The sequence below is a fragment of the Bos javanicus genome, chromosome 18 (genome assembly GCF_032452875.1).
Source record: "Bos javanicus breed banteng chromosome 18, ARS-OSU_banteng_1.0, whole genome shotgun sequence".
Classification (NCBI taxonomy): Eukaryota; Metazoa; Chordata; class Mammalia; order Artiodactyla; family Bovidae; genus Bos; species Bos javanicus.
Genome location: NC_083885.1, coordinates 51,859,771 through 51,875,507, shown reverse-complemented (window position 1 = coordinate 51,875,507; position 15,737 = coordinate 51,859,771). Strand labels below are relative to the sequence as shown.

At 53.3% G+C, this 15,737-nt stretch overlaps 2 protein-coding genes across 5 annotated transcripts; one reads left to right on the top strand and one right to left on the bottom strand.

Annotated features, from left to right (window-relative positions):
* Positions 1-201: 201 nt before the first annotated feature.
* ZNF576 (zinc finger protein 576) lies at positions 202-3,437 on the bottom strand. 2 transcript variants are annotated; one of them, XM_061388530.1, is made up of 3 exons: positions 2,961-3,437; positions 2,519-2,619; positions 202-925 (listed from the first exon to the last, which is right to left on the bottom strand). In XM_061388530.1, the coding sequence occupies exons 2-3, from the start codon at positions 2,601-2,603 to the stop codon at positions 498-500; spliced, it is 513 nt and encodes a 170-aa protein (XP_061244514.1). In that variant the 5' UTR covers positions 2,604-2,619; positions 2,961-3,437; the 3' UTR covers positions 202-497. The 2 variants fall into 2 exon arrangements, with proteins under 2 accessions (XP_061244514.1, XP_061244513.1); XM_061388529.1 differs by having other exon boundaries at positions 2,519-3,398.
* Positions 3,438-3,476: 39 nt separating this feature from the next.
* Positions 3,477-10,289, top strand: IRGQ (immunity related GTPase Q). Of its 3 annotated transcripts, none has more exons than XM_061388523.1 (3): positions 3,477-3,575; positions 4,045-4,576; positions 5,928-10,289. In XM_061388523.1, the coding sequence occupies exons 2-3, from the start codon at positions 4,047-4,049 to the stop codon at positions 7,264-7,266; spliced, it is 1,869 nt and encodes a 622-aa protein (XP_061244507.1). In that variant the 5' UTR covers positions 3,477-3,575; positions 4,045-4,046; the 3' UTR covers positions 7,267-10,289. The 3 variants fall into 3 exon arrangements, with proteins under 3 accessions (XP_061244507.1, XP_061244504.1, XP_061244505.1); XM_061388520.1 differs by having other exon boundaries at positions 3,477-3,620; XM_061388521.1 differs by lacking the exon at positions 3,477-3,575 and adding an exon at positions 3,693-3,733.
* The last annotated feature ends 5,448 nt before the right edge of the window (positions 10,290-15,737 follow it).

Genomic DNA, 15,737 nt, shown 5'->3' with positions numbered 1-15,737 from the left:
TCAGTACAGACTGACTTTGCTGTCCCATCCCCAAAGGCCCAAGTCGCTCCATGTGTGGGACCTGTGCTGTGGTGGCCTTACAGGTGGGCAATGCCTTACTTTCCCTGCCCCCAGTCAGGCCTAAATCCAGTCACTCGGCTCCTACAGCCCCATAGCATCCATCTGAGATGAATTAAAGGTGGTTACACAATCTGCAGCTAGTTGCAATTTCAAACTATTTAATTGGGGATGAGGGAGATACAAATAACAGTTTTCCCTCTTTCCTGTTAATTTCTTTTTAAAACAATAGATCTCATTATTGTCTGATTTGACTGGTTTCCCTGAAGGCTTTTGTGTCCTCCAGAGACTGAAGCTCCAAATGAGCATCTTCTGGGTCCTGTTTATCAGGAGTCCTGTGCCTTTCCAGGGAGGATAAGCCCAAGGATCCCATCCCATATCAGACATGCATCCCACCAGCCACAGAGCTCCCATGGCCCTGGGGCGGGTGTAAGCTACTCTCAGAGCTCCCCGCGCGCATGCCGGATGTAGTGTTGGTGCAGCCCTGCTTCCTGGGCAAAGTCCTGACCACACTCGGTGCAGGCAAAGGGGCCAGGAAGGGTGCGGGCCTCGTGTGCCTGGCGATGCCGCCTCAGAGAAGCAGCCTGCCCGAACGTCTTGCCACAGTCGGGACAGGGGAAGGTGGGCGGTGTGGTGATGGGTGCAGCCGGCTGGGAGGGCCTGGCCACTGGACCGTGGCCGCGCTGGTGGGTGATCAGGGCCTTGGAGGAGGGGAAGGATCGGGCGCAGGTGAAGCAGATGAAGAGGACCCCCTGCAGCTTCTGGGCCACGAAGTCCGCTGGGTGCTCCCGCTTCATGTGGCGCTCCTGGAACTTGGAATCGGCGAAGGTGATGAGGCAGTGGGTGCACTGCAGGGCCCCCAGGTGGCCTGAGGATGTGGGGGAGAGGTTGGTAGAGGCCAGCAGGTGTGGCGAGGGCCTCTCCCAGCCCCAGAATCATGCCGACAACCAGCATGCAGGACTGGACTCGCTCTGTGCCAGTGCTATGCCAGGCCTGGACGGCAGCCTTACTGGACCTGTTTTGTGAATGAGCAGACCGGGGCTGCAAAAGGTTGGGCAACTTGCTGACTGTCATGAGGCTGGGAAGTGAAATGGTGGAATGCAGTCTGCCCTTCTGACAGCTGTATGATTAGGGCACAGCCTCTGGAGCCAGACTGCCTGGAACTGACTCCCCTGGCAAGTAAAAACTGTTTTCATCTGGAAAATGGGGTAATCACTCTATTAGTATCCACCTCATAGGGTTGTTGGAAGGAATAAATGAATGAACTTATACATAGTGTTTAGAATGGTGCTACACAATGGTTTGCAATCATTATTGTTGAGAAAGAAGAAACCCCACAGCCAGGGGCTGGCCTGGCACAGCTAGGCCTTGGCATTCTCCTGGTGAGCATAAACAATTCCACAGAGCACTATCAAACAAGGCCGTGCTGTGACTGGGGCGAATCAAGACCACGCCATGGTGCTGTTCTGAACACAGACAAAACGTGAACATTGTCTGGGCCACGAGAAATGGCCAGACAGCCCCTTGTCCTGGCTTATGTGAGTGCCTGCTGCTGCTTGGCCAGTCAGAGCTGGAGCGTTCCCTTGTTCCTCCCTCCTCCTAGGTCAGATTTATTAAGTGAGCCAGCCATCTAAGAACCCCTGCTTCCTGGCAGCCTCTATCGAGAGCAAAACCCCTTTCTTGAACCCTTCCCCAATGCACCTACCACAAGCCCAGATCCTATAATAAGTCCTTTCTTAGGAGATGCCCCACAGTGTATGTGCTTCCTCAGCACAATGAGCAATAAGCCCGATTTGCTCAACTCCACGTGTGTTCCTGGTGGTCTCCAGGAACTGGAGTGCTGACGCTGGCTTTCACTGTTATAAATACTTAACCTCTTTGCCTCAGTTCCCTCACTTCATATGAAAGTGATAATTATCAATTTCATAGAGTCTGTTAGGAGGACGGACTGAGACGTGTTAAAATCTTAGAATGCACCTAACACATAATAAACATTCAGTAGAAGCTGTTGCTGTTCTCTGTCAAATTGGCTATCTTCAATATTAAGCTTTCCCCTTTTCTGCCATTAATCCTCATACCAGCTAGCCCTGTGAGGTGAGGAGTGGCTACCCCTTTGGACAGACGGAAACTGAGGTCCAAGGCACACTGAAAGTCTGGGGCAGGGTTGGGACTGGGGCTCACTGCTCTTCCCAGTCATTTCTCCTACTCCAAGCCTCTCTGGATGCCACTCTGCCTCTGAAGTGCATCCCTTTCATATTTTTGTGGACAGAGCAGGGAGCTCTGCTCCTTGTTACCTCTGAGGGTAACAAGGGTCGGGGTCCTGAGAGGCCAGATCAGGGACCATTAACAGTTCCTTCCTAACGAGTCAGTCCCCACAATGCTTTGAACACTGAGATGCTATAGAAATTCTTTTAGCATCACAGCTCCTGCAACCCACCCTCCTCTGGTCAGCGGTACTCACAGATGTCACCTCCCGGACTTCGGGAACTTCTCTCCTTGGACGAATCCTGCTGCTCCATGGTCTGTTTGGAGTGCCGGTCCTCCATGGTGACTGGGACCCCTCTGGTCAAGAGAGGAGCACGCATGGCAGAATAGTAAATCAAGTGAAGTCGCTAATCTATAGCCAAATTTAGAGGGCCCGCTAATCCTGTGATCTTTGACAGGCTTACTTTGCCAGTCTTTGACTTCCGTGACATAACATCTCTTTGAATTCTAACCTGATAGCTCTCACTAGAGAATTCAACCTTCCAAAAGATTCAACTCCTCAGCTGTGTGACTTGACTTAGCGCCTTCTCACTTGCGTGAGACCTCTGACCTATGCCTGCTACATCAAACTAACTCCTTGAACACAGAGCCAGGGACCCCTGATCTTTGGACACCAGCCTCATCCCTTTCTCTCCCACCTGTCTTGAGGCAGGTAGTGGTACCCACTCTTTAGCCCGCCTCCTCCCGGGAGACATCTTTCTCTGACATCCCGAAACTCATTCCATCCTGAGACCCCGCTTCCCACGCGCGCTTTCAGCCGTTGTGACCCGCCGCCCCCAAGCACTGCCCTCGGCTCCCTCCCGAGGCCAGTAGCCCAGGTCTCGGCTTTTCTCCAAGACAGCAGAGGGGCTGCCTTTCGTTGCGCCTGTCAGTTGCTCGTCACAGCGCCGTCACCCGAAGGGAAACGGGGCAGGGCCCACCGAGTCTCAAAGTCCCGAGGCTTTCCACGGCCTTTCGCCTGATGAGCCTTTCGAAGCCCGGATCTTGGACTGCCATCCGACTGCAATGATGCAGTCCCACCAATTCGGTCCTCAAAATAACACGAGGGGTCCTTCCCTGCACTGGGGTGCGTAATGATGACGTTGCAAGCAACGCTCGCCTGACAGACCGGTGCTTACTGCGCAAGCGTGTTAGGCGCTTCTGGCGCGCACGCGCGTTGGCTCCCTCATTGTTCTAGGACCTGCGACCGCTGATAGACCGGGAGCGCCCATCGGTCGTTCTGCGCAGGCGCCGCACAGGGCCGTCTCCCCGAGGTCAGGCTTTCAAGACACACCTCCTCCTAAAGGGAATGACGTCAGGTTAGAACCCCTGGAAAGCGTCTGGACGTCCCCGAATCCCGGCGCTCTAGCCTCTTAGGCCTCCGTCCCCGCTGCTACCAACTGCGCCGTCCCTTGTGCTGGCTGTTTGCTCGGTTGGTGATTTGGAAGGGAGGAGTGAGGGGTTAAAAACATCTGTATCCCAGAGGGGGTTGGGAGCTGGAGGCCAATTTCTGAGTTTTTGAAGCGGAAAAGGAAAGCCATCCAGAAGGAGGGCGGACGGGACTCCCGGGTCCCTGGGGAATAGAGGCTGGGCGCCAGATTTCTGGCTGCCTGGGAGTGGTACCCGAGAACGAAAGAAAGGGACGGAATAATCGGCTGAAATGTGAGACCGAAGTAGGGAAGCTAGAAAAGAATAAGGTTGGGTGCTCCGTGACCCAGGTCTTCCTCTCTCCTTGCTTCCCAGCTATGCCTCCACCGAGAGGTGACGTGACCGTCTTATTCCTGGGGCCTCCGGGCTCCGGAAAATCTGCGCTGATTGCAGCGCTGTGCGACAGAGATGTGGAGACGGTCGAGATCCCCGACGGACGGCCGGATTCCGGGCTCCCCAGCCTGCGAGCTGCAGGCCCAGGCCTTTTCCTGGGCGAGCTGAGCTGCCCACCCGCAGAGCCGGGACCCTGGGCGGCGGAGGCCAACGTGCTGGTACTGGTGCTGCCAGGCCCCGAGGGCAATGAGGAGCCCTTGGCCCCGGCGCTGGGGGAGGCAGCACGGGCCGCCCTGGCCCGAGGGACCCCGCTGCTGGCTGTGCGTAATCTCCGACCCGAGGAGTCACAGAATGAAGCCCAGGCCCGGGATCAGACCGCGGCCCTGCTGGACAGCGCCGGGTTGGGCGCCGCGGGTCTCTTCGTGCCACGGACCGACTGCCTCAGCACCGACGGCTGCGAGGAGCTAGAGCGCCTGCGAGCGGCGCTGCGGAGCCAGGCCGAGGCGCTGCAGAGGTAAGCGCGGAGCTTCTGGGTGGGTGGAAGAGGCTGGAGCTTTATTTACTCTATGCCTCCACCCTAAGATGTTCTTTGAAGTCAGCCCGCAGCTTGGGACCAACCTTAAAGCGATGTCTGCTGAAAGCCCTGCTCCAGATCCTGCCCTTGAGTGCAGGTCATGAGCTCCACGAGGCCCCACCTCAAGCTAGCGCTCTGTGCTTTTGTCATCTAGCCCCCATCCAAGGATCAGCTGGAAGTCCCAGCCTGTCATCCAGCCTGCTCCTGCTAGCACTCTGAGGTCAAAAGTCCCGCTACCCTGCCAGAATTCTAGGAGGGGCCCGGACCTAAAGCCCAAACACTGCCCCCAAGCCAAGGTGTGAAGGGGGGCTGCATCCAAACTCATGATCCCCGTGAAATTTGTACCCGAAGACTCCACTCTCCAGTCTTCACTTTCCTCCTCACCATCTGCTTGGTTCTCAAGGGATCGAAGTCTCCAGAGAGCCACACCCTCAGTGAGCTTTGTCGTTTAAGGGGCCCTCCCCCTCCCCCATTTCGTTTCTCTAATCCCCTCCCTTTTCTTTCTGTACCCACCCGCTGGCTATCTCCTGTCTTTTCTCCACTCCCCCCCCCCCACCCCCGCCCCACCCTAAGCGGCCTGGTCTCCTTTTGTAGAGGTTGAAAGAGGTTGAAAGGGAGGGGCAGCAGCTCCAAGCCCACCACCCTTCTTTTTTCCTTAGCCCCACGCCCTTGCTAAGGCCCCACTGTTAAATGAGGCTTTTCCCCTCATTGGACTTTACACTCCTGCCAATGCCTCTGCTCAAGAAAGAGCGCCCTTGGTGACCTTGCCCACCTAGAGCATTTAGTCCATGATTTTCATTTAGTCCCTCAATCCATTCGGGATTCTTTTGCCCTAAGGCTCACTCTCTGTGAGTTTTGCCCCACTCAGCATGGCCTTTTCTTAATCCTGCAGGTCCTTTGGAAAGCCCAGCTCCCAAAGAGTGTAACCCCCCGGGGAAGACTTAGCCGGTTCCCCATTTTCAGCTCTGTTGGAAGCCAGATTTCAACCCAGCAGTCCCTCCCTTACTTTAGGCAATGATGGAGACCTGGGTTCAGTCCCTGGGTTGGAAAATCCCCTGGAGAAGGAAATGGCAACCCACTCCAGTATTCTTGCCTGGAAAACTCCATGGACGAAGGAGCCTGGTAGGCTACAGTCCATGGAATCGCAGAGTCGGACACGACTTAGCCACTTTACTCCCTTTCTTGCTTCAAACTCCACCTTGTCATTTTAGCCTGGTCGGACCCCCTAGGCTAGCTCTCCAGCCTCGAGCTCCTCTTCTGCCCTTGACCCTATCCCTCCCTGTCCCCGCAGGCTCCTTCCACCAGCTCAGGATGGCTTCGAGGTGTTGGGCGCTGCGGAGTTGGAGGCTGTGCGGGAGGCCTTTGAGACTGGGGGCCTGGAGGCGGCCCTGTCGTGGGTTCGGGCCGGCCTGGAGCGACTGGGCAGCGCACGCCTGGACCTGGCCGTGGCCGGTAGGGCTGACGTGGGCCTTGTGTTGAACGTGCTTCTCGGGTTAGATCCTGAAGATCTGGGTGCAGTGCCTGCTGCAGCACCTGCAGGGCCCACGCCCTACCCAACCCCAGAGCGCCCCAACGTGGTGCTCTGGAGCGTGCCTCTGAGCTCCGCGGACACCACCGTCGCCCCGTACCCGACCACCCACTACGACGCTCTCATCCTCGTCACCCCTGGGGCACCCACTGAGAAGGACTGGGCCCAGGTCCGGCCCTTGGTGCTACCAGATACACCATTGGTCTGTGTGCGAACAGACGGCGAGGGCGAGGACCCAGAGTCTCTGGAAGAAGAGGAAAAGGCAGAGAAGTCTGGCAGCCAGAGCTTAGAGAACGCAGACGGAGAGGGGTTTGAGAATGCCCGCAGTGATGGAAAGGAGAACCGCGGCCCCGGATTGCAAAAGGGAGGCAGTGGGGAAGGTTCAGAGGAAGCAGGCACGGAGAGTTTGCAGCCAGTGGGCGTCAGCACGAAGAAATCCGGCAGCGGGGACTCGGAGCGCGCGGCTGCCCTGAGCCCCGAGGACGAAACGTGGGAGGTGCTAGAGGAGGCGCCGCCGCCGGTGTTCCCGCTGCGGCCGGGCGGGCTCCCGGGGCTGTGCGAGTGGCTGCGGCGCGCGCTCCCCGCGGCCCAGGCGGGGGCGCTGCTGCTCGCGCTGCCGCCCGCATCTCCCCGCGCGGCCCGGACCAAGGCTGCTGCGCTGCGGGCCGGGGCGTGGCGGCCGGCCCTGCTGGCTAGCCTGGCGGCGGCGGCGGCCCCAGTCCCAGGGCTGGGCTGGGCGTGCGACGTGGCACTCCTGCGGGGTCAGCTAGCTGAGTGGCGGCGGGCGCTGGGGCTCGAACCCGCGGCGCTGGCCCGACGCGAGCGCGCGCTGGGCCTGGCTCCCGGGGAGTTGGCCAAGCGGACGCGCTTCCCGGGCCCGGTGACGCGAGCCGAAGTGGAGGCGAGGCTGGGCTCGTGGGCAGGCGAGGGCACCGCCGGGGGCGCGGCGCTGGGCGCACTCTCTTTCCTGTGGCCGGCGGGCGGCGCTGCGGCCACCGGGGGCCTGGGCTACCGCGCGGCGCACGGCGTCCTGCTGCAGGCGCTGGACGAGATGTGCGCGGACGCCGAGGCAGTGCTGGCGCCGCAGGTGCCTGCGCAGTGAAAGCTGGGCTGAGGGCTGGGGCTTCCTGGTGTGCCCTGGGCCCCAGCTGCCTGGCTCTGCCAGGGCCAGAGGACTCAAGACCCGGTGAGAGGGAGAGGGCACGGGGTCCAGACTCTAGCATGGGATGTCTGGGCCTGAGATATCGCAGAGCAAGGGGTCCGCCAGTCAGAATCCTGGGTGCTTGAAGGGAATGAGGGCTCTGACTAGGGGTGGAGTGGGTGACGTCTGGTCACCAGGATTCCTGGGTCCTGAAGGGAAATAGAGTTCTGAGGACGGGACTCCTGATTTCTCTGGGGACCATCAAACTATGGAACTCCTCAAAGGAGTTGAGGGTTTGGACTCCTGGAAGGGGGCTATCTTGGTCTCTCAAGAGTAGAAACTAGATCTAATAGGTGTCTAGTCCCCCTGCGGAGGAGGAGGTGGACGCCCTGATTGCTGATGAAGGCGGTCTCCTTCACAGTAGGGATTCTGACATGGAGGAGGGGTGGTCTGGGTTCCCCAGAGAGCTGAAATCCTTGGGCTTCTGAGCCACAAAGGTATATAAGATCTAGGTTTCCGGGGGTGGGGGAAGGACGGTTCTCTGGACTCAGAATGCCTGGCTCCCCAGAGGGCTGAGGTCTTTGCTTTCTAATTCATGGGTGGTGGAAGGTATCCATGTAGAGGAGGGAATCGGGTGCTGTGTGAGAGAGCTGGAGACCCTGTGGTCTTGGGAAACGGAGGGGTGTAATATTTGCCCCTCCAGAAGCTTGGGGGCGCAGATTTCTTTCCCCGCTGTTGTGAGGAGGATGGTACCACAAAACACGAGAGGAAGCAAGAGTGTTCTGGGCATGGTTGGGCTGGGGAGTAGCCAGAGACCAGGAATGAGGCTTTCTGACTGTGGAAGGGCGGGAACCCATCCCTCAGAGGGAACTCCCCAGAATCCCTAATGGATTTAGATCCTGGTGGTTCCCCTCCTCTGAGTTTGACTGGAAGGGGATGTGACTGACCCCATTTTCAGGTGCTGGGCAATTATGGGGCTCTCTGGGGACTCTATCCCGCTCTCCCTTAGGGGTTTCTATCATTCTTGGGTCTTGGTTTCTTCTGTCATTAAGCCTGAACCGTTTCTGGCCTTGCTATTTTGTATACCCGCCTTTTGGGAAACACAGCCGTACTGCTGGACTAATCCAAACACTTCCGTGTGGCTACCTCAGGTGTCCCCAAGAGAGACACAGAGAAGGCCTCAGTGAGCCAGGGGCCCACAGAACAGCCGGGCAGGTGTTCCAGCCCATGGGAATGTGTCGCAGGGAGGCAAAGGCAGAAACCACAGTGCCTGGGATGTTCTAGGCTGCCAGCTACCAGTAGAGGAGAAGCGACAAGTCACAAAACTCTTTAATGCCAAAAAGAGAGAGAATGGGGCGGGGTGGTGGTTGGGGGATGGAGCGCAGCTGAGAGGCCATCCAGCAGAATCTCTGTTATGTTAGATGGGGAAAGCAAAGCACAGAGAGGGCAGGCTCTAGGCCCAACAGCACACGGCAAGATTCCTCCCTGCCTCTTTTCATTTCCTGCCCCCTCTCATCCTCATCTTCCTTCTGATGCTTGAGTGGGTCAGCTGGGGTCATGCCTCAGGACCTTTATAGTTTCCGTTATTTCTGCCCAGAATGCTCTGCTCCCAGATCTACTTGCCAATCAGATCTCAGCACAAATGTCCCCTCAAGAGGGACCTTTCCTGACCATTATAACCGAAGTAGCTCACACCCAACCCTTATTTTCATCTCCACTGAGTTTTTTTTTTTTTTCCTTTTCCTTGCAGCAATTATGATTTTAGAAAATTATTTATTTACCTGTGTATTGGCTGTTATCCCTGTGCGGTACCCTCAGCCCCTCAAATAGTGCCTGACATACAGAAGGTGCTTAGTAAATATTTAATTCATTAATCAGTGGCAGAACTAGGGCTGGGATTTAGGTCGTCAGCCTCTTGCCCCGAGGCAGGGAAAAGGTGGGAGATGGAGGAGGAACAAGCATCTCCTAGGAGAGGAGACACCTGTCGGAGGTCAGGGGGCCCGGGCAGCCAGCACGGCTTTGCCATGTCATTCTGGGTGACCGGAGCCAGTGCCTTGTGTTCCCACCCGTGAAATGAAAGGGCTGGAGAATGAGCATAAACACTTTCGAGACCCTATTTCCTTTGACAGCTGAAGATAAGCGTAACCAGTCTGAGGGGCAGGTAGCTAAGGGGTGGTACCCCCAGGTCTCACTAGAATTCCCACCACTGGCACAATTTGTCCCATCGAAGTTGAGGTAGCCCAGATAGGGGGAAGCACTTCGCACTATACTGAATGGCTCCAGGCACTGTCCTCAAAGCTCTTTCGGCCTTAGGAAAATGTTCCTCATCCATCTCTATGATACCCAGCACAACACTGTCTCCCCACTTCAACTGTGGTTCAAGCCTCTGCATCAAGCCTGCATGTCATGGGCAGAAACAGGAACACACAGAACAGCTAGTCCAGTAGAAACAGAACATCAGCCACATGTTTCGTCACTCAGTTGTGTCTGACTCTGCAACCCCAGGGACTGCGGCCAACCAGGCCCTTCTGTCCGTGGAATTTTCCAGACAAGAATATTGGAGTGGGTCTCCGTTTCCTTCTCCAGGGGATCTTCCGGACCCAGGAATTGAACCTGCATCTCATGCATTGGCAGGTAGGTTCTTGGCCCCTAAGCCACCTGGGAAGCTCATGAGCCACACAAGTAGCTTCAAGTATTCTAGTAGCCACATTGAAAAAGGAAAAGGGAACAGATACAGATGACACCAATTCTAACGTCTCACGTCAATATATCCAAAATATTATTTCAACATTAATCAATATAGGAAAGAACTTTTTTATGCTACGTCTTTGAAATCTCGTGTGTATTTCTGTAGCACATCTCAATTCAGATGATGAATTTTCATCAGAAATACTCGACCTCTATTTAGATTTCATGAAACTTACATTTGAAGAAGTCGTTTCCTATACCCACGCTGTCCCAGTGATGTTGAATAGTTTTCCAATAATGAGAAGCATTTTCTAAATTAATGAGAAGTAAGTTGCAGGTAAACTTTTCCCCCGTTTCACCACAAACATGGTGAGTAGACACAGCACTGGAGAAAAAAAACAACCTTAGTATCACCAGGAATTCTGTCTGCATTGCCCGAGGGCCAGACAGCCCTTTGACTATAAGGGTGGCCTTTTGCAAGTGAGTCAGCAAGTGGAATCTACCCGCAGGGTTGTCCTGAGCATTCCACGCAGACACGTTTGTACCCTGTTCTCTCTTGTGTACAGTAATAGGCTTGCAGCCCCTCCTGGAAGCCCTCAAACATTAGTCTCATCCCCGTGCCTTTGCTCAGGGTGCCACCTCTCTGACACCATCTCTGACTTGGCCCTGTCTGACATCTCTACCTTATGCTTCTCTGCCCTCCCGCCAAGGGGACTCCTGCCTAAGATTGAGAAAGCAAGACCCAGTTTTGTTTTCTTGTGTCACTGTCCCTCGTAGAGTGTGCTGATTGTGTTTAAGTAGTTGTATTTTGGCACCCTTGGGGGTCAACGACTGTCTTTTGGGAGTGGTTGCCTTTTAAATCATGACTTTTAAAGGGATTGAACTTTAGGCTCTGGAAGCAGTAAGCTGCCAGCGAGGCATCGGTCTCTGGGCGCATCCAAACAGAAAAGACTGAAGACTCAATTGTGGAGGGACAACTGGCTGCCTTCAGGGTGAGCCTACATGGCATCTGCAGGCTGGAAGGCCCTTGAAGGCAGAAATTCTAGGAAACCTTTGATGAATCTTGGTGTTGCCATTGCCAGAAGCAGAGGAGGAACAGAGCCTCATCAACTTAGATGAATTTCCTACTTGTCTGGATAATGATAGACTTGTGTCATTGAGATGAGGAACCATGAAGCCGGGAGACTCAAGGGTGGGTTGACCTGTGTGTGGTGCTTTTTGGAGGAGTGAATAAAAAAGTAGAAAATGGTGTGTGTTCATTGCTGGTTTGAGAGGAGGGGGAAGATGCTTGGGATTCTAACTGTCAACTGGAAGCCTAGACCCCTGTGTCTGATGGAGGAGGGGTCCAACGGTGAGGCCTCCTGGGTCCCTGGAGAGGAGGGATGGTGGGGATGTGTGCAGGATAGAATTCCCTGGGCTGCAGTCCAGTGACTTTGAGTTTTACCAGTCTGGAGGAGATGGGGTGGCCTAATAATTGTTTAACCTTGGGGGCTGTGATAGTAAACCTCTTAACTCTAGAACTAGCGTGGCCCATTAATGCCCCCAGTCTGTTCAGCATTTCTGCAGCCATGGCCTTGGATAGACCCTTCTGACTTTAGACCTGGTCTTTGGATCTGCTTGACTACTGGACTCACAGCAAATGTGATACAAGCAGAAGCTGGGCAAGTGCTCATGGATTGGGATGATCTCTTTTGCTGCCCTGGGGACCCCTGCCACCATGACCACATGGGGAAGTGCAGGCTAACCTGCACGGCAATTAGATAGCATGTGGCCGAGTCAGCCAGGACACCCCAATTAGTGTTGGCCCTCTGAAAGAGAGCTGCCTAGCTGACCGGCAGCTGAACCATCCTCCAGCTGATCCTAGACCAAATTGCCAACCCATGGAATGAGGTAAATACAAGACAATTATTCTAGAGGCTTCTCTGGTGGTCCAGTGGTTATGAATCTGCCTTGCAATGCAGAGGATTGAAGTTCAATCCCTGGGGGGTAACTTAAGTTCCCAGATGCCACTGTTCATCTGATCCTGGGAGCTACAACTAGAGTGTCCATGTGCCACAAAAGGGATCTTGCATGACTCTGCGCTGCCCATGCAGGGGGCCCGGATTTGATCCCTGGTCAAGGAACTAGATCCTACATACCACAACTAAGAGTTCACATGCTACAGCTAAAGGTTTCAAATACCATCACTAAAGACTCCACATGGCAGAACGAAGACCTGGTACAGCCAAACAAATTTTCTTTAAAAAGTAATTAAATTTACGTAAACCAAATAAATAAATTTTCTTTAAAAAAAAAAAAAAGAATCTGCCTTGCAATGCAGGGAATTCAAGTTCAATCCCTAGTTGGGGAACTAAGATCCCACATGGCGCAGAGCAACTGAGCCTGTGAGCTGCAGCTACAGAGTCCATGCTCTGCAATGAAGATCCTACAAGAGTCGATGGAGGCCTTGTGAGCTGCAACTAAGACCCAATACAACCAAGTAAATAAAACTATATAAATATGTTTATATAGGCAATTACTCTAAGTGAGGTTTGGAGGGGCTTGTTATATAGCAAAGGATGGATAACTGATACAGGTGTGTCCCCTCTCTGAGATGTGGTCTCTTTCTCCCTCTCAACAGGACCCAGTGATTAAAATCTTAACCTCTGTCACTTTTTAGCTGCATGGTGATGTCCAATGTGATGTTCCTTCTCGGAACCTCAGGTTTTTCTGAAAACAGGGTTGAGAATAATAGTGCCTATCACACGGAGTAGTTGTGAAGATAAAGTGGATCATTTTCAGTTCATGACCCTAAGAGATCATGTTGGTTACGAAACTTGTCTGGCAGGGGTGGGGGTGGGGCCAAAGGGGGCCAGACTGCTCTTCTTCCGCCTCTCCCCCTGGGGTTCACTAGGGCCATGGAAGGAGGAGCATCCTTCCCTACTCTACTGAGGTTGGCTTTAAACCATATGATTTACTTTACTCCATGGAATGTTAGCATCCCCAACCTCCTCAGGGACCTTTGGTGCACTTGGGTTTTCTGTCCCTGTCATCTGCCATGAGAAAGATATTAGCCAGGGAGCCACAGATCCCAGAAGACTGAAACCCCATGGAGGAGAACTAGAGTCCCTCTCCCAAACTGGAGCGAAACCCACCAGTTCAGAACCTGAAACAGAGCCGCCCCAGATACCTACAAACCAGAGGAAGCAGAATGCATTTTGTTACAAGTCTCAGTTTGGGGATGGTTTGTTATATAACATTATCATAGCGTTAATTGACTAATGTTCTTGTTCAGTCGCTCAGTTGTGTCCAACTCTGCATCATCGTGGACTGCAGCACTCCAGGCATCCCTGTCCTTCACCATCTCCAGGAGCTTGCTCAACTCATGTCCATTGAGTCATTGATGCCATCAAACCATCTCATCCCCTGTTGTCCCTTTCTCCTCATGCCTTCAATCTTTCCCTGCATCAGAGTCTTTTCTAGTGAGTCAGTTCTTCACATCAGGTGACCAGTGTATTAAGACTTCAGCATCAGTCCTTCCAATGAATATTCAGGGTTGATTACCTTTAGGATTGACTGGTCTGATCTCCTTGCAGTCAAGGGACTCCGAAGAGATTTTTCCAATCAGATCAGATCAGTCGCTCAGTCATGTCTGACTCTTTGAGACCCCATGAATCATAGCACGCCAGGCCTCCCTGTCCATCACCAACTCCCAGAGTTCACTGAGACTCACATCCATCGAGTCAGTGATGCCATCCAGCCATCTCATCCTCTGTCGTCCCCTTCTCCTCCGGTCCCCAATCCCTCCCAGCATCAGAGTCTTTTCCAATGAGTCAACTCTTCGCATGAGGTGGCCAAAGTACTGGAGTTTCAGCTTTAGCATCATTCCTTCCAAAGAAATCCCAGGGCTGATCTCCTTTAGAATGGACTGGTTGGATCTCCTTGCAGTCCAAGGGACTCTCAAGAGTCTTCTCCAACACCAGATTTCAAAAGCATCAATTCTTCGGTGCTCAGCCTTCTTCACAGTCCAACTCTCACATCCATACATGACCACTGGAAAAACCATAGCATTGACTAGACGAACCTTTGTTGGCAAAGTAATGTCTCTGCTTTTGAATATGCTATCTAGGTTGGTCATAACTTTCCTTCCATGGAGTAAGCGTCTTTTAATTTCATGGCTGCAGTCACCATCTGTAGTGATTTTGGAGCCCAGAAAAATAAAGTCTGACACTGTTTCCACCGTTTCCCCATCTATTTCCCATGAAGTGATGGGACCAGATGCCATGATCTTCATTTTCTGAATGTTGAGCTTTAAGCCAACTTTTTCACTCTCCACTTTCACTTTCATCAAGAGGCTTTTTAGTTCCTCTTCACTTTCTGCCCTAAGGGTGGTGTCATCTGCGTATCTGAGGTTATTGATATTTCTCCCGGCAATCCTGATTCCAGCTTGTGCTTCTTCCAATAGCACACTCCAAAAGGATCAGTTCCTTGGCGCTCACCACTCTTTGTGGTCCAACTCTCACATCCATACCCGGCTACTGGAAAAACCATAGTTGTGACTATATAGACCTTTGTCAATAACACAACATTGTTGTTTTAAACCACTGAGTTTGGGGACTTCTTTGTTACCTTAGCATAATTCAGTCTATCCTGATAGATGCCAAGGTCTAGCACCTGCCAACTAATGCCTAATCAGCTATTAAGTAAGTAAGTGGCAGCTATTAGGATAGTAGCTATTTGGCCAGACACATTGTCTCCAGAACCAACACTGTCTTAAAGGTGCTAGTGCCTCACTCAGTCACTCAGTTGTGTTCAACTCTGTGACCCCATGGACTGCAGCCTGCCAGGCTCCTCTGTCCATGGGATTCTCCAGGCAAGAATGCTGGGGCTGCCATGCCCTCCTCCAGGGATCATCCCAACCCAGGGATCGAACCTGCCTCTTCTGCATTATTAGGCAGATTCTTTCCCATCTGAGCAACCAGGAGAGCCCCCTTTAAGGTGCTAGGCACTGCACTAAGTCCTTTTTTAGTTTTTTTTCATTTGACAGTTCAAATAGCTCTGTGAGGTTATAAATATTAATATCCACCACTTACAAACATGAAACTGAGGCAAAAAGAGGTTAACCGGGAGAGGTGATCATGCACTCTGGAGTCTGATGCTCCCAACTGTTTGACCAAAGGCAAGTGACACCACAATCCGTGCCTCAGTTTGTTCCTCTGTAAAATGGGGACAATACTTTCACCCTCACAGAGTTGTGATTATGAAATGAGCTCTCTCGTGGAAAACACTTAGCACAGGGACCCAGCAGGAAGTAATCCCTTAACAAAAGGTAGCATCTTCCCTCTCCTCGTTCCAAAGAGGGGGTTCGACAGGGTTGAGACCCCTGCTTTTTGCATCCCATCTCCCTGAAATGCATCACAGCACAAAGACAGCCTTGTTCTGTTGATTCGTTTAATTTATAGACACGTGGGAAGCTATAGCTGAGAAGGAATGGAGACCAAACACCATATGGGCCTCAGTTCTTCACTCAGCTTTGCCAGAAGCCTGGGGGCTTGGAAGACAGCTGATCTTCTTGATGGTCAGCAAATGAGAGCCTGAGGGCACCAGGGTCCCAGGCTTGATGTGGCAGGTGTTCTCCATAGCACATCCCTGGGAAGCAAATTTGACACCTGCTGGAGGGGATTTCAGACTAGAATCAGGATCTCCAATGCCTCCCCGCTCCCAATCCAGGGGTCATGCCCCAGCCACCTTCCTCCATTTCTCTG

Bases quoted from the DNA above. Each gene is read 5' to 3' on its own strand.
- ZNF576 (XM_061388529.1), bottom strand. From the start codon at position 2,642: ATGCGTGCTCCTCTCTTGACCAGAGGGGTCCCAGTCACCATGGAGGAC. The intron at 926-2,518 runs GTGAGTACCGCT...CCACATCCTCAG, and splicing joins AAGTCCGGGAGGTGACATCT to GCCACCTGGGGGCCCTGCAG.
- IRGQ (XM_061388520.1), top strand. The intron at 4,577-5,927 runs GTAAGCGCGGAG...CTGTCCCCGCAG, and splicing joins CAGGCCGAGGCGCTGCAGAG to GCTCCTTCCACCAGCTCAGG.